We start from the raw sequence: 18,315 nt of genomic DNA, 5'->3' as shown, positions 1-18,315 counted from the left end.
ATTGGTTTTGGAGGGATAATGGCTGGTTCTTCCTCTTACAGTCGCCTCAAATGAGTTTGGAGGACCACTTTTATTTATCTCACCACTGTTGGAGGACCTATGGTTGTTCAAGGTGCATCTTGCACGTGTAGCGCCCCTTCAAACACGCTCTTCTTCACTTGTATTATGTACTCTCTATTAAGATAATGCAAGAAAGAAAATCAAACCACAAAAAACACAAATTACAATTAAAATAAGTTAGGAGATAACTCATCAACTAAAATATTAACTTTGCTCCACACATCTAGTACTGATACTCTAGGCAAATTAACTGGTTGGGCAGAAAATTCATCGTTCGTCTTTGAAAAGACTCATTCAAACTAGGTCAGTTTGCATCCAAAATAATTATCAGTAGAAGTCTTGGTGACAAGCTAGCATTGAAATTTCTACATAAAGAAGAAGACACAAGATGAAATCTTAAAACATTTATTGTGAATAGTCTATAAAACTTCAATAAACAACCAAAAGAATTAGAATGAGAAAATAATGAGTTCAATAGAACCCATTCAAATGATTGAATAAAAAAATTTAAAAAAGTCAGAAAATTCTATAGATTTTAAAGAGTGACCAATCCATTATACTCTCATAATATTTGTAAGTCCCAATCAGATAGTTGGACTACTGAATAGAAATAGAATCTAGCTCAAGTTTACACCGAGAAATAATGTTTCCTAATAATAACCACCAATGGAGACGACTAGGAGTATTGATTCCAAAATTCATAAGGGTAGTAATGATACGAACATGACAAAGAAATTGGAGGCAGAGGGATGAACTTGCAAGCATGTGCTATTTGACGCTTAACATACTACATCACATTTTTTTCATGAAAAGTTAAACTTCCATATTTTTTTCCTATCAAGTTAACTCTTTTGTTTTTTCGAGGGCTTTCAACAAAAAAATAGTTGACATTTCTACATAAAGAAGACAGAAAAACAAAAAGTTGTTCGAGGGGGAAACTACACAGGTTAAGCACCTTCAAACACGCTTGGCCTAATTGTGTACTTGTATGCCTCTATTAAGATATTGCCAACGAAAGAAAACACAACTAATATCTGTGAGTCTTCATGACTAGCATTGACATTTCTACTTAAAGAAGACACAAAAAATCCTATCAGACAGAAAGAAAAAGCTTCCGTCACTGTCGTAACTTACAATGTCATAGCTTCGGTCACTGTCATACCCCTAAGGGGCAGCCAAGTTATCCTATAGTTCATTATTTATATCCTTAATACCCCAAGTCCAATAAATCATATATTCCACGTCCGATGTCAATCGAGCTTGGAATCTCTGAGATTTTGGAGTAAATGTGATACCCACTGACCTAGCAGTTGTTGGAAAATCAAACCCATTGAGAGGGCCGATGAATAATCAAACTTAACAAGGTAGAAAAGGCTATGAATAATCAAACTTAACAAGGTAGAAAAGTCTGAAAACTTGAGCAAAGTCTCCGACAAATTTATTGTCCCAATCTTTGCAAATTTTAATGGAGCCATACTAATTTATTACTCTCTTTGTGGCCATAACATCTTAAGATATTACACTCCACGAAGAATTGATTGATTGTACAGAAACCCGAGTCTTGAGACTGATTACCGATTGAAGGTCGTGTTGACTCGAAAATTGACAATTCAGCTAAAAAATAGAATACAGTATGAGAGGTCCTAAGACGCGGAAACTTTAGATTTTCTGTGTGTCTATATATATATTAACAATTCAGTTTGAAAACATAGTTAATTTCTGGTTTTGATTTCAGTTCTTAATAATGGAGTCGAGATCTATTTTTCTAGCTTCCTTTCTTGCTGCATTTTTCTTATTCGGAACAGATTACAACAACTTCAGTTTTGGTTTTGTTTGTAAGGAAAGGGAGAGACAAGCTCTTTTGTCCTTCATAGCAGATTTAAAATATCCAGATGATTCATTCTCCAATGAAATTCTAAATACTCTATTTAAGAAGGATCTATTATCTACTTGGGATGTTAAAGAATGTTGCAATTGGACAGGAGTGTTTTGCAATCCGAAAACAGGAAATGTTGTTGAACTTCATCTTCAAGACTTATCACTACGTGGTAAATTAAATCCTTCTCTGCTTGAATTAAAACATTTATATCATTTGAACTTAAGTGGGAACCATTTTAAAGGTAATCAGATACCTTCTTTCTTGGGCTCCCTCCATAATTTGAGATATCTCAATCTTCACAGAGCAGGTTTTGGTGGAATAATTCCACAGGAACTTGGAAACTTGTCCAATCTTCATTTTCTTGATATTAGTACCTACCAAGCTAATAGCATCAAGCCGCTAGATGTTACTGATCTTCAATGGCTCTCTCATCTTTCTTCTCTCCAACACCTTGACATGAGTTATGTGAACCTCAACAGGGTGAGTCATAAGTGGCATCATGCGATTAACATGCTCCCATCTTTAGTCGAGTTACATCTTGCTGACTGTAATCTAAATTCATCCAAAGTACCAACTCTTTCACACATAAACTTTACATCTCTTTCAATTCTCGATCTTTCTAGCAACAGAATGGATTCCTCATTACCTTCATGGTTATATAATCTTACTAAACTTGAAAAACTTGATCTAAGTTACAATAATTTCTACGGAACAATTTCAAAAGATATTGGAAATCTGGGCAACCTGCAGGAATTAGACTTGCCGGAGAACAAACTTTGTGGACATAAATCTGGAGTTTTAGTAAATTCATCTAAATGTATGACCAGTAGTTTAAAGTTGTTGGATTTATCAGCTAACAAACTTTCTGGTCCTTTGCCTGAGCAATTGGGGAAATTACAAAATCTCGAATACCTCTATCTTAGATGTAACTCGTTTTCTGGTTCAATTCCCTCGTCCTTGGGAAGATTATCATTATTAAGGGTTTTAGAACTTCCATCTAACAAATTGAATGGATCATTGCCGGAAACAATAGGGAATCTCTCGAGCTTAGAAAGATTTGAAGTTTTTGATAATAACTTACAGGGCGTTGTAACTGAAGTTCACTTCGCCAATCTACGAAGATTAAAAGAGTTACAAATGGATTCAGTTAATTTGAATTTGAGCTCTGCTTGGGTACCTCCTTTTCAACTCAAACGATTATCATTTAGAAATTGTCACATAGGATCTCGATTTCCCCAATGGTTAAAAACACAAATAAACTTAACACATATTGATTTATCCAACACAAGCATTTCAGGCACTGTTCCTACATGGTTTTGGGACATGTCTTCTCAAATGTATGATTTAAATCTGGGCCAAAATCGACTCACTGGAGAATTGCCAAAGTTCTTCAATTCTAGTTTGTACATAGAAATTGACTTGAGTTACAACCATTTTAACGGCTCAATACCCCGTGTATCTGGTGTTTCAGTGTTAGATCTTTCTCACAACTCCTTATCATGTCATATTTCCTCGTTTCGATTTCATACATTAGACAGTCTTGATCTCTCAAACAATGCCCTGTTTGGAGAGATTCCAGAACTTTGGTTTAACTCATCCTATCTGTCATTGCTAAATTTGGAAAGTAATAAGTTAACAGGAAAAATTCCAAGCTCTATTGGTTCTTTAGTTTATTTAGAATCCTTGCATTTGGGTAATAATTCTCTATCCGGTGAACTACCTCAGTCATTGCGAAACTGTACCAATTTAATAGCCATTGATCTTGGTGAGAATAAATTCAGTGGGACCATATCAACATGGCTGGGAGCAAACTTTCCAAGCCTTTTAGTTCTTAGGTTGCGTCAAAATAAGTTCAATGGTGGTATTCCAGAAGCACTTTGTAGCCTTACTTCGCTACGAATACTGGATATCTCTTATAACATCTTATCAGGATCAATTCCAAGATGTTTCAGCAATTTAAGTACCATGGCTTTGAAGCAAAAACAGATGGGTTATTTTATTCGTGGAGGGCGTAAAGAAACTTTTTCACTGGTGACAAATGGAAGACAATATGAGTATAGTAACACTCTTGGACTTGTTACAACCATGGATCTTTCTAGAAACAACTTATCCGGGGAGATTCCTCAAGATCTAACAACTCTTCACGAGTTACGATTTTTGAACTTATCTGGGAATCATTTTACTGGAAAGATTCCAGACAAAATAGGCAAGATGAGCACATTGGAATCTCTTGATTTCTCAAGCAACAAACTTTCAGGTGTAATTCCTCAAAGCATTACAGACCTGCTTTCTCTGAATCACTTGAACTTGTCATATAATAACTTGTCAGGCGAAATTCCTTCACGTAACCAATTGCAAAGCTTTACTGAATTGAGTTATGTCGGCAACCCAAAACTCTGTGGTTTTCCACTCGAGAACTGCAATGAGGATGAACACCCACAATCGCCGGGATATGGTAGAGAAAAACAAGATGATGAGGAGGATGATTGGCTTGAGATGAAGTGGTTTTATATAAGTGCAGGACTAGGATTTGTAACAGGTTTTTGGGGTTTATGTGGGGTGTTATTATGGAAGCAATCTTGGAGACATGCTTATTTTGGGTTCATTACTTCTATTACACAAAAGCTCTTCAAGTTATGTGTGCGGTAGTTTGGACATATGTATCGATATCGTAACAATATTTCAAATAACAGACCAATGCCAATTATAATGAGACTTTGGTTCTTAAGGTAGTGATGGTTTCTTTTTTCTTTGTGTGTCATCTCATTAATTCGGGTTTGATGACTTGCTTGTAACTGGCTCATATGAAACTTGCTGGTTGAAATGTTATAAGTTAGCATGTTTGTTATCACTCACAAAAGTTGTCTCTGAACTTTTTCCCTCGTACTTATGCTCTTAAATCTAGGCTAATGAAGGATGAGTCATATTCTCTACACTCTCCAATCTATCCAAATTAACATTTCTTCTTGTAAAACTAGGGTTTCAATGAAAACAGGAAAGAAAGAATTAGGGATTTTCGAATAAGCTGAAAGAAGGAATTAGGGTTTTCTATCCCTCTTATACTTAGGTCATGAATAACAAATATGACCTAAGTCCTTGTCTAAAAGAACTCGCAACAGTCAAAGTATTTTGACTTCAATTGATTCTCTAAAAGCAGCCACAAAACTCTTGAAGACTTTTCTATAAAGGCAACCTGCAACAAGAAGAAAATTAGTTACTCAACTAATTTTCATAACAAACTTTTTCTGTTATTTGTAATTTTCTGTTTTTCCTCTTTGATCAAGTACAAAAGCAAAACAATGTAATTGAAACAGGCATTGAAATAAAATAGAGCAAAGAGAGATTTCTTACATGGTATCAGTCTAGGGTTCTTAAAGATCCAAAGCTAGTTTTGTAGATCCAAAACTAGGGTTTTCTCTCAAACAGCTCAATAGCAATCATCATCTCGCAAGATAAACAAAATCAAGATTAAAATTCAGAAGATTTAACATTCATCATCATCAAAATATCAAGAAAATTGAATAATTCAGTTTCAAAAGGTTAGAAAATTACTTTTTTCGGACTTCTTTCCAAGCAATCATCAAATGGCTTCACCTCAAGGTAATTTACCCCCAATTTCATTTGTTACTAACTTCATAACTGAGAAGTTAGATGATTCTAACTTTCTCATGTGGAAAGACCAAGTGGAAACCCTTCTCAGCACTTATGACTTGCTAGGGTTTGTCACAGGCACTATTGAATCACCACCCCAACTTAGGTTCATATATGGGATTGAACAAGTCAACCCAGACTTCCAACAGTGGAGGAGTAAGGAGAGTTTTGTAAGATCTTACTTGAAAAGTACTCAATCTGTTTACTATGATACATATGGGCTGAACTCAGCCAAAGAGATTTGGGATTATCTCTATCTTATTAATAATGAGGGTCTTGAGTCTCAAAAAGACCAATTAAGAAGAAAGCTGCAGACAATAAATAAAGAAAGGAAATTCCTCTATAACTGAATATCTTAGAGAACTGAAACAAATTTCTGATTCTTTAATGTCTGTCAATGATAGGGTCAGTGAACCTGAGTTAATAAGGTTTGCAATTCAAGGTTTAAGTGTAGATTATGATCCTTTCACTATTGCTATTAGGGCAAATAATGAACACTTAACCTTTGCTAAACTTAAATCAAGATTAGTTCAACATGAGCAATGGTTGTTATCAAGAGACACTGATCAAGAAGCTTACTATGTAAAAAGGTATAATCAGAAGCAATATGCTAAACCAGGGTATAAGCCATCACCCACATATTATAGAAATCAAGGCCAAATAAAGAAAGATGCTACAAGTTCACAAATTCAAGTTAGACCATCACCAAATTCTCAAACCAAAGTGGGTATTAGGGCTGATGATTTTGATTTCACCACTGTCCCTTATGGTATATGTAAAAGATGGGGACACTCTGCTGGGGTTTGCTATTTTAGGTATACACCAAACAAGCCTCATATGGGCTATCATTCAGAATCTCAAAATCAGCATGAGGCAAATGATTCTAGTATAGAAAACACTCATGATACTATAACAGAACCACAGTCTTACTTATATGAGGATGAAGCTTTACTTGAATGTAATAATGCTATGCTATATGAATTTGAACAGTCCAATGATGATGATGATATTTTTCAAGAATGTCACACAACTATTGTACATGATCAGGATAATGATATATTCTCAGATTGTGTCTCAGTCATGACAGATTTTGATGAATGTCATGTAGTCACAGAAGCAAACTCAGTAAAAGATAGGGCCTGACTGGCTGATTCAGGAGCCAGCAGCCATATGACACACACTGCTTCAAATCTCACAACTAGTCAATCTTATCAAGGCACAGAGGCTGTTATGATGGCTAGTGGTAAGTTCTTACCAATCACTAGCACTGATTCCTCTCAGCTATCTACTTCTAATCATACTTTTGAGCTAAATAAGGTGTTGTGTGTTCCAAATCTTAAGAGAAACTTGTTGTCTATCTCAAAATTTACTAAAGACAATTCATGCTCAGTTGAATTTCTGCCTTGGGGTTATACTATTAGGGACATTTGGTCTAAAAAGCTCTTGGCAGAAGGTCCTATGAAACAAAACTTATATCCTATAGAAGTTCATAACAGTATGCTACAAGATAGGTCTTATTCAGCTAATCTAGCTCAAACTTCTACACACTATGACATATGGCATGCAAGACTCGGTCATTCTCACCATGGTGTACTTCAACAATTACAAAAGGAAGATAAGATTCATTTTTCTACTTCAAAAGAAAAGTCTTTTTGCTCTTCTTGTGAAATGGGCAAAAGCAAATGTCTTCCTTTTGAGGATTCATCTACAACCACCAATACTCCACTTTACTTAGTTCATTGTGATGTTTGGGGACCAGCCCCTGTCACCACACCTAATGGAGCTAGATACTATATATTATTTCTTGATGATTTCAGCAAATTTAGTTGGATTTATGCTATGAAGGTAAGGTCAGACAGTATTAAGTGTTTCACACACTTCAAGGCAACACCTGAAAATCTACTTAATGAAAAAATTGTCTACTTTCAATCTGATGGTGCACCAGAACTCATGAAAGGGGAATTCAAAAGTTTTTTGGACAAGAATGGTATTATTTTCAGAAGTTCATGTCCCTATACACCACAACAAAATGGGAAGGCAAAGAGAAAGCATAGACATATCACAGAACTAGGTAATACTTTATCCTTTCATTGTTCTTTACCTAAATTCTTATGGTTTGATGCTTTCAACACAGCAGTATACATCATTAACAGAATACCCACAAAAACACTTCAAGGGTTATCACCATATGAAGTTCTTTTTCATATTGTTCCCAATTACTCCCACTTAAAAATTTTTGGTTGTGCATGTTTTCCACATTTGGGAGTACTTAGAAAAGACAAGTTAAGCCCCAAAAGCCTTCAATGTGTATTTTTAGGATATAGCAATGAACACAAGGGGTACAAGTGTTATGAACCTATATCCAAGAGGGTCTATATATCTAGACATGTTACTTTTGATGAAGGAAACTTTCCCTATTCCAACATCCAACAGTACATGTCTAGTGGTGATCAGAATAAGCACTCACATGTTAGCTTACCTTAGCCATCTCTATCAAATAGACAAGCTATCTCTACTGAATTAGGGACACCTAATAATAGTACACCAACTAATTCAGATTCTAGAGAGTCTGGTTCAAGAGACTTGGGCATTTCTAATAATAATATTAGTACACCAGCAACATCTCCTGTTCCAGTGTCTATTCAGCAGCCTAGTCAGATTATAACTAGGGGCAGAAATGGAATTATCAAGAGTAAGCAACTGCCATCAGACTTTGTGGCTCATTACACATCATCTCACACTTTAGATGTTGCCTATTTGTCCATTCTAGAGTTACCTACTGAACCAACATCTTATAAGGAAGCTGCTAAACATAGTGAATGGACAAAGGCTATGACTGATGAATATCAAGTTTTACTAGATAATGAGACATGGTCTTTGGTCCCATATGACAAAAATATGAATGTACTTGGCTGCAAATGGGTCTTCAAGCTCAAACAGAAGAGTGATGGTACCATTGAAAGGTATAAAGCCAGACTTGTGGCTAAGGGTTTTCACCAACAAGAAGGGATAGATTATGATGAAACATTCAGCCCAGTGGTTAAAGCAAACACTATTAGGATTGTACTCACAATTGCAGTAACAAAATCATGGCACATAAAGCAACTTGATGTGTCAAATGCCTTTTTACATGGCATTCTTGATGAAAATGTCTACATGATTCAGCCACCAGGGTTTGCACAAACAGGCAAAGAGACACATGTTTGTCATCTTCACAAAGCTTTATATGGGTTGAAACAAGCTCCTAGGGCTTGGTTCAACAAGTTTGCCTCATTCCTTTATCAATATGGGTTTCATAAAAGTAGGACAGACCACTCAATGTTTGTCTATCATTCCTCACCAGGGACTTTAATTCTATTGTTATATGTGGATGATATCATCCTCACAGGCAGCTCAACTACTCATATTGATTCACTGATCAAGGATTTAAGTGTGGCCTTCAAAATGAAAGACTTGGGTTCCTTGTCTTATTTTCTAGGAATTGAGGTATCTTATGATCCAATACATAAGAATATGCTTCTAACTCAAAACAAGTATGCATTACAACTACTACAGAGAGCAAAATTATTGGATTCAAAGCCATCAAAATTGCCTGTATCTACTGGCCAAAGAATTTCACTTATAGAGGGTGATGAGCTATCCAATCCAACAGAGTTTAGAAGCTTGGTAGGTGCCTTACAGTATCTCACTTTAACTCGACCAGACATATCATTTGGAGTGAATTACTCAGCACAGTTCATGCACAAGCCAACAACATCTCACTTAGTACTTGTAAAACAGATACTTAGATATATTAAAGGGACAATGGGCTCTGGTATTAAGTTGGAAAAAGGAGATTTAACATCTCTAAAAGCATATTCAGATTCAGACTGGGCTGGTTGCCCTGACTCGAGAAAATCAACAGGAGGCTATTGTTTATTTCTTGGTTCGAGTCTAATCTCATGGAGCTCGAAGAAACAGGCAACAGTTGCTAAATCTTCAACAGAAGCAGAGTATAAATCATTATCAAATACTGCAACAGAGATGGTCTGGGTATCTTACCTCATGGATGAACTTGGTTTTCCCTTGAAGAAACCGTTCGTACTATACTGTGATAACATCAGTGCGAAGTTTTTTGCTTCGAATCCTATCTTCCATGCAAGAACAAAACATATAGAGGTTGATTACCACTATGTTAGGGATTTAGTTTCGAATGGAACCATTGTCGTTCATCATCTTCCAACAAAGGAACAGATTGCAGACATATTCACTAAAGGGATTCCACTCGATCTCTTTGATTTCTTTCGGAACAAACTGATGATTCACAAGTCTTCATCATCGGTTTGAGGGGGGCTGTAAAACTAGGGTTTCAATGAAAACAGGAAAGAAAGAATTGGGGATTTTCGAATAAGCTGAAAGAAGGAATTAGGGTTTTCTATCCCTTTTATACTTAGGTCATGAATAACAAATATGACCTAAGTCCTTGTCTAAAAGCACTCGCAACAGTCAAAGTATTTTGACTTCAGTTGATTCTCTAAAAGCAGCCACAAAACTCTTGAAGACTTTTCTATAAAGGCAACCTGCAACAAGAAGAAAATTAGTTACTCAACTAATTTTTATAACAAACTTTTTCTGTTATTTGTAATTTTTTGTTTTTCCTCTTTGATCAAGTATAAAAGCAAAACAATGTAATTGAAACAGGCATTGAAATAAAATAGAGCAAAGAGAGATTTCTTACACTTCTCTTTCACTTAAATACCTATAAAGGTGCAACTAAGGTGTTTTTCATTATACCAACATCTCCATCGCAAAACTAAATCTGAAAAACTGAATTTATAGAATTTTTGAAGAAAAAAATCTCTCCACACAAAATTTAATGATTTTAAGAGGATGAGTCAATATTTAATTCTAATATCCATGTCCCAGAAAGAAACTTAACATTTGATATCTCTCTACAAGACTTCAATTTTCCACTCAATATTACAAAGAAAAAACTACGCACCAGTTGAAACAATTTGGTGGAACGACTCTTATGTAATTTTAAGTTTTTCTTGTGTTTTGCATTGGAGATGCTCTTGCGTATAAGTTTATTCAAGATGAGTTAAAACAATTTGGTGGAAATGTTTAAGTACCAGTTGTTGATCGAAATAGATTAGATGTTATTTATTGGAGACAATTATCCTCTTCTCTAATTAAACAAACTGAACTTAAGATTGTTCATCAAAATCTTCTAAGTTTTCCGAACGAGTTTGATACAAAGTATGAAACAACTTTTCAATCAGACAAATAAAAACCATTGACATTTCTACATAAAAAAAACCACAAGAAATCCTATCAAACAGAAAGAAAAAGCATTGGTCACTGGCATCCTAATTTATGTTTTGTGCTTTTCTTATGGGTTCTAAGTAAATTGATAATGATCTCATAAAAAAAAGAAAGTAAATTGATATTGAATTTGTGGATTAAAAGTTGAAGACAGTGGTTTGAAAGAGTGACAAGGGAAGAAATTGATTTTGGAGGAATAATGGGTGGGTCTTACTTTTACACACTCATCAAATTAGTGTTGGGTTTAAATTAATAGCTTAAAATTGTACTGACTTTAAAGGCACTCTTATAGTGAAGTTCATAATTAGGAGGACCATTTTTATTTATCTCACAACTGTTGGAGGACCCATGGTTGTGCAAGGTGCATATTGCAGGCGCAGCGCCCCTTCAAACACGCTCTTCTTCACTTGTGTTATGTACTCTCTATTACGATAATGCAAGGAAGAAAATCAGACCACAAAAAAGCACAAACTACAATTAAAATTACTTTGGAGATTATTCATCAACTAAATATTAACTTAGCTCCACACATCCAGTACTGATACTCTAGGCAAATTAACTGGTTGTGCAGAAAATTCATCGGTCGTCTTTGAAAAGACTCGTCCAAACCAAGTCAACTTGCATCCAAAATAATTTGATCTGTTTGGCCTCATTCATAACTTCACATCAATTATCGCTAGAAGTCTTGGTGACTAGCTAGCATTGAAATTTCTACATAAAAAAGAAGACACAAGATAAAATCATAAAACGTTCATGCTGAATAGACTATAAGACTTCAATAAACCACCAAAAGAGTTAGAATGAGAAAAGACTGAGTTCAATAGAACCCATTGAAAGGATTGAATAACAAAATTTAATAGGCCACAAAATTCTACAGATTTGAAAGAGTCCCCATCAATTATGCTCCCACAATATCTGTAAGTCCCAATCAGATAGTTGGACTACTGAAATGTTTCGAAAAGTTTAGTATCTGGAATGACTCATTCCCTCAAAAGAATTAGAATCTAGCTCAATGTACACCTACAAGTAAATTTTCCAGAAAAATAACTAATAGATAGAGACGACGAGTATTGATTTAGAAATTCATAAGGATATTAATGATAGGAACATAACAAAAGAAATTGGAGGCAGAGGGATGAACTTGTAAGCATGTGCTACATCACATTTTTTTCTTCTCAAGTTAACTCTTTTAAGTTGTTCCAAGGGGGGAACTGCACATGCTAAGCCCCTTTGAACACGCCCGGCCTAATAGTGTACTAATATGCCTCTATAAGATGACTGAAACAAAACGCAACTAATATCGGTGAGTTTTTTTACTAGCACTGCATTTCTACATAAAGAAGACATAAGAAATCCTATCAAATAGAAAGAAAAAGCTTTGATCACTCTTATAACTTACAATGTCATAGCTTCGGTCACTGTCATACCCCCTAAGGGCCATACGAGTTACCCTATAGTTCGTTATTTATATCCTTAATACCCCAAATCCAATAAATCATATTTTCCACCTCCTTTGTGAATCGAGCTCGGAATCTCTGGGATTTTGAAGTAAATGCAATACCAACTGACCTAGCAGTTGTTGGCAAATCAAGCCCATTGAGAGGGTCGATGAATGATGAAACTTAACAAGGTAGAAAAGTCTGAAGACTTGAGAAAAGTCTACGACTGTTTTTATTGTCCCAGTCTTTGCAAGTTTCGATGGACCCATGCTTATTTATTACTCTCTTATATTGAAGATCATAGTTTGGAGGACCATTTTTATTTATCTCACCACCTGTTGGAGGACCCATGCTTGATCAAGGTGCCTATTGCACGCAAAGCGCCCCTTCAAACACGCTCTTATTCACTTGCGTTGTGTACTACGTTGTCTCTACTCTCTATTAAGATAATGCAAGGAAGAAAATTAAACCACAAAAAAAACATCTTACAATTAAAACAAGTTGGGAGATAATTCATCAACTAAAATACTAACTTAGCTCCACACATCTAGTACTGATACTCTAGGCAAATTAACTGGTTGTGCACAAAGTTCATCCGTCATGGTCTAAAAGACTCATTCAAACTAATTTGCATCCAAAATAATTTGATTTGCTTGGCCTCATTCATAACTTCACAACATTTATCAGTACAAGTCTTGTAACTAGCTAACATTGAAATTTCTACATAAACAAGAAGACACAAAATACAATTTTAAAACGTTTATCGTGAATAGTCTATAAGACTTCAATAAACAATTGAAAGAATTAGAATGAGAAATTTGTGAGTTCAACAGAACCCATTAAAAGGATTTAATAACAAAATTTAACAGGATAGAACATTCTATAGATTTTAAAGAGTCTCCAATCAATTATACTGTCACAGTATTTGTAAGTCTTCATCAAAAACTTGGATCACTGAAATATTTCGAAAAGTTTTGTATCTGGAATGACTCAATCACTCAAAAGAGTTAGAATCTAGCTCAAGTTTACTCCAAGAAATAATGAGTCCATAAAAAATGGAGACTGAGTATTGATTCCAAAATTAATAAGGGTAACGACTAAGCTGCGTAATTGTTTGATCGTAGTTAATGTTCACTATTTTATTAGTGATTCCGGGTAATAATGATCCATTTAAAATAAATTGGAGGCAGAGGGATGAACTTGCAAGCGTACGCTTTTTGATGCTTATACTACATCACATTTTTTGATAAAGAGTTAAAACTTCCATACTTTTTTTAGGGGGAAACTATACAGGTTAAGCCCCTTCGAACACGCCTGGCCTAATGGTGTACTAATATGGGGCCAACAAAACCAAACACAACTAATATCAGTGAGTTTTCATGACTAGCATTGACATTTCTACATAAAGAAGACACAAGAAATCCTATCAAACAGAAAGAAAAAGCTTCCGTCGTTGTCATAACTTACAGTGTCATAGCTTCGGTCACTGTCATACCCCCTCGGGGCCATACAAGTTACCCTAAAGTCCATTATTTATATCCTTAAGAATCCAAGTCTAATAAATCATATATTCCCGCTCTGTTGTGAATCGAGCTTGGAATCTTTGGGATTTTGGAGTAAATGCGATACACACTGAGCTAGCAGTTGTTGGCAAATGAAACCCATTGAGAGGGCCGATGAATAATCAAACTTAACAAGGTAGAAAAGTCTGAAGACTTGAGAAAAATCTCTGAATAATTTTATTGTCCCAATCTTTGCAAGTTTCTATGGATCCATACTTATTTATCACTCTCGTTGTGGCCATAACGTCTTAAGATATTATACCCCATGAAGAATTGAGTGGTTGTACAAAAAGTCGAGTCTTAAGACCGAATACCGATCGAAGGTCTTGTTGACTCGAAAATTGACAATTTAGCTGAAAAATAGAATACAGTACTAGAGGGCCTACCACGTGGAAAAGCTTTAGATTTTGTGTGTATATATATATGTCTTTTCTTTCCAACTTTCTCATAGTTAACTTCTGGTTTTGATTTCAGTACTTAATAATGGAGTCGAGATCTATTTCTCTAATGTTCTTTCTTGCTGTATTTTTGTTGTTCAGACGAGATTACAACAAGTTCAGTTTTGGTTTTGTTTGTAAGGAAAGGGAGAGATAAGCTCTGTTGTCCTTCAGAGCAGATTTAAAATATCAAAATACGTCATTTTCATATTTTGATAAAAATGAAAATATTTATAATGAGAAGAATATGTTCTCTCATTGGGATGGTAAAGAATGTTGCAACTGGACAGGAGTCTTTTGCAATTCGGAAACGGGAAATGTTGTTGAACTTCATCTTCAAGACTTATCACTAGGTGGTAACTTAAATCCTTCTCTGCTTGAATTAAAACATTTAAGTTATTTGAACTTAAGTATGAATGCTTTTAACGGTATTCAGATACCTTCTTTCTTGGGCTCCCTCCATAATTTGAGATATCTCGATCTACACGGAGCAACTTTTGGTGGAAAAATTCCTGAGGAACTTGGAAACTTATCCAATCTTCAGTTTCTTGATATTAGTGACACCAACCTGCGAGGTTTTTTTAACGACCTAGATGTTAGTGATCTTCAATGGCTCTCTCATCTTTCTTCTCTCCAACATCTTGACATGAGTTTCCTGAACCTCAGCAGCGTAAGTCATAAGTGGCTACATGTGATTAACATGCTCCCATCTTTAGTCGAGTTACGTCTTGCTTACTGTCATCTAGATTCATCCATAGTACCAACTCTTCCACACATAAACTTTACATCTCTTTCAATTCTCGATCTTAGTGGTAACAAAATGAATTCTTCATTACCTGAATGGTTATATAATCTTACTAGGCTTGAAGAACTTTATCTACGTGGCAATAATTTCTACGGAACAATTTCAAAAGATATTGGTTATCTGACTTCAATCAAGAGCCTTGATTTAAGCTTTAATCATGAGCTTGAAGGGGAGATACCTAGTACATTAGGAAATTTGTGTAAACTGCAGGTATTAGACTTGTCAGACTGCAATCTTCATGGAGATATATCTAGATTTGTAGTAAATTTATCTGGATGTATCACCAGTAGTTTAAAGCACTTGACATTACAATCGAACTACCTTTCTGGCCCTTTGCCTGAGCAATTGGGGAAATTACAGAAACTCGAAGGCCTCGTATTGAGGGATAACTCATTTTCTAGTTCAATTCCCTCGTCGTTAGGAAGATTATCATTATTAAGGTATTTAAACCTTCAAACAAATGAATTGAATGGATCATTGCCGGAAACAATATGGCATCTCTCAAATTTAGAAACATTAGTCGTCTCTGAAAATGAATTGCAGGGCGTTGTAACTGAAGCTAACTTCGCCAATCTAACAAGATTAGAATGGTTAGAAATTCCTTCAGTTGAATTGAAGTTGAGCTCTGCTTGGAGACCTCCTTTTCAACTCGAGCGATTATCATTTAGAAATTGTCACATAGGAACTCGATTTCCCCAATGGTTAAAAACACAAATAAATTTAACATATATCGATCTATCCAACACAAGAATTTCAGGGACAGTTCCTACATGGTTCTGGGACATGTCTTCTCGAATGTACATTTTAAATCTAGCCCAAAATCGACTCACTGGAGAATTGCCAAAGTTCTTCAATTCAAGTTCTGGCTTAGAGATTAACTTGAGTTTCAACCATTTTGACGGCCCACTACCTCATGTATCAGGAGTTTCCATACTAGATCTTTCTCACAACTCCTTATCACGTCCTATTTCCTCATTTCTATGTCATCTAGAGTTAGGCGAAATGAATGCATTAGCAACTCTTGATCTCTCAAACAACGCCCTTTTTGGAGAGATTTCAGAATGTTGGTTTGGGTTTCGCTCATCATCTTTGTTATATCTAAAGTTGGAAAGTAACAAGTTAACAGGAAAAATTCCAAGCTCTATTGGTTCTTTAGTTGGATTAGAATCCTTGCATTTGGGTAATAATTCTCTATCTGGTGAACTACCTCGGTCATTGGGGAACTGTACACATTTAGAAACAATTGATCTAGGTGAGAATAAATTTAGTGGGAGCTTATCAACATGGCTGGGAGCAAACTTTGCACACCTTATAGTTCTTAGGTTGCGTCAAAATAAATTCAATGGTGGTATTCCAGAAGCACTTTGTCACCTCAGCTCACTACAAATACTGGATATTGCTCATAACAACTTATCAGGATCAATTCCAAGATGTTTCAGCAATTTAACTGCCATGACTTTGAAGCAAGAACCCAGGGAATATTCTAGCATCGCCATTGGACCCTTAGACGACGCCGCTTTAGTGGTGACAAAAGGAATACAATATGAGTATAGTAACATTCTTTTACTTGTTACAACCATGGATCTTTCTAGGAACAACTTGTCCGGGGAGATTCCTCAAGATCTAACAAAACTTCACGAGTTAAGATCCTTGAACTTATCTGACAATAATTTTACAGGAAAGATCCCAGATGAAATAGGCGATATGAGATCTTTGGAATCTCTTGATTTCTCAAGCAACAAACTTTCAAGTGTGATTCCTCAAAGCCTGATAGGTTTGCATTTTTTGAGTTACTTGAACTTGTCATATAATAACTTGTCAGGGAAAATTCCTTCTAGTACCCAATTACAAAGCTTTACTAACATGAGTTATGTTGGCAACCCTGAACTTTGTGGTATTCCACTCAAGAACTGCAATGGCGATGAACAAGCTCAACCACCCAGATATGGTGAAGGAAAACAAGATGACGAGGATGATTGGCTTGAGATGAAGTGGTTTTACATTAGTGCAGGATTGGGATTTATAACAGGTTTTTGGGGTTTATGTGGGGTGTTATTATGGAAGCAATCTTGGAGACATGCTTATTTTGGATTCATCACTTCTATGACACAAAAGCTCTTCAACTTTTGTGCATGGTAGTTTGGAAATATGTATTGATGTGGTAAGAATATTTCAAATAACAAACCAATCTCAATTAGAAAGAGATTTGCGTTTCTTAAGGTTGTGATGTTCTTTTTTTCTTCTTTTTGGGTGCGCTCGCTAGTTCCAATCTGATGACTTGTTTGTAACCGTCTCATCTAAAACATACTAGTTGAAATGTTATAAGTTATCATGTTTGTTATCAATCACAAAAGCTATCTCTGAATTTTTTTTTCCTACGTAGTTATGCTCTTAAATTTAGGCAAATGAAGGATGAGTCATATTCTCTACACTGTTCAATCGATCCAAATTAACATTTCTTCTCTTTCACTTACATACCTATAAAGGTCCAAACAGGGTGTTCATTATACTAGCATCTCTGATGCAAAACTTGATCAATTTGAAAAATTGTAATTGTCACCTAGAATTTATAGAATTTTTGAAGAAAAAATCTCTCCAACACAAAAATTCATTTTGGATTTTAATATGATGTGTCAACATTTAATTCTATTATGCATATCTCAAATACAAAGAAAACTACACATTTGTATTGAGATCCTCAATACAAAAGACATCTCAAATGTAATACTCAAAAAACTTAAAGATTACTTAGGACTCAATATTTGTTATTTCTCTCGAAGACCTGAATTTTCCACTCAATATTACCAAGAAAACTGTGCATCTAGGAAATGACTCCTAAGTAAGCTACATAATTGACTGATCATACATAGTCAATGTTTACTATTTCATTAGTAATTCTGGGTAATAATGATTCGAGTATAGGAAAAGAAATTGGAGGCAGAGGTATGAACTTGCAAGCATTTGCTTTTTGATGCTTACTGGACATACTACACCACATTTTTTCATAAAAAGTTAAAACTTCCATATTTTTTCCTTATCAACTCAACTCTTTTAAGTTGTTCATGGGGCAACTACACAGGTAAAGCCATTCGAAAACGCCTGACCTAGTTCTGTACTAATGTGCCTCTACGAAGATGACCTCTTTCACTATTTATATCTTTAATAATCCAAGTCTAAT

At 35.3% G+C, this 18,315-nt stretch overlaps 2 protein-coding genes across 2 annotated transcripts; both read left to right on the top strand.

Moving 5' to 3' along the window:
• Positions 1-2,758: 2,758 nt before the first annotated feature.
• Positions 2,759-4,588, top strand: LOC147558749 (receptor-like protein EIX2). Its single transcript, XM_086659106.1, has one exon. The coding sequence runs from the start codon at positions 2,759-2,761 to the stop codon at positions 4,586-4,588; it is 1,830 nt and encodes a 609-aa protein (XP_086515232.1).
• Positions 4,589-14,579: 9,991 nt separating this feature from the next.
• LOC147558748 (receptor-like protein EIX1) lies at positions 14,580-17,276 on the top strand. Its single transcript, XM_086659105.1, has 2 exons — positions 14,580-15,562; positions 15,635-17,276. Exons 1-2 carry the CDS (start codon positions 14,580-14,582, stop codon positions 17,274-17,276), a joined length of 2,625 nt encoding a protein of 874 aa, XP_086515231.1.
• Positions 17,277-18,315: the final 1,039 nt, after the last annotated feature.

Source organism: Eschscholzia californica, unplaced genomic scaffold, assembly GCF_041429995.1.
Source record: "Eschscholzia californica isolate CP2 unplaced genomic scaffold, dmEscCali1.0.p SCAF_2, whole genome shotgun sequence".
In the NCBI taxonomy this organism is placed as follows: domain Eukaryota; kingdom Viridiplantae; phylum Streptophyta; class Magnoliopsida; order Ranunculales; family Papaveraceae; genus Eschscholzia; species Eschscholzia californica.
The sequence above is the reverse complement of the archived record's forward strand: the minus strand, read 5'-3'. Positions and strand labels throughout refer to the sequence as shown.

What these genes read in the sequence shown, in the direction of transcription:
- LOC147558749 (XM_086659106.1), top strand. Translation starts at nt 2,759, where the DNA reads ATGACCAGTAGTTTAAAGTTGTTGGATTTATCAGCTAACAAACTTTCT.
- LOC147558748 (XM_086659105.1), top strand. Translation starts at nt 14,580, where the DNA reads ATGTTCTCTCATTGGGATGGTAAAGAATGTTGCAACTGGACAGGAGTC. An exon ending in ATTCCCTCGTCGTTAGGAAG is followed by an intron (nt 15,563 to 15,634) that starts ATTATCATTATT and finishes AACAATATGGCA; the next exon opens with TCTCTCAAATTTAGAAACAT.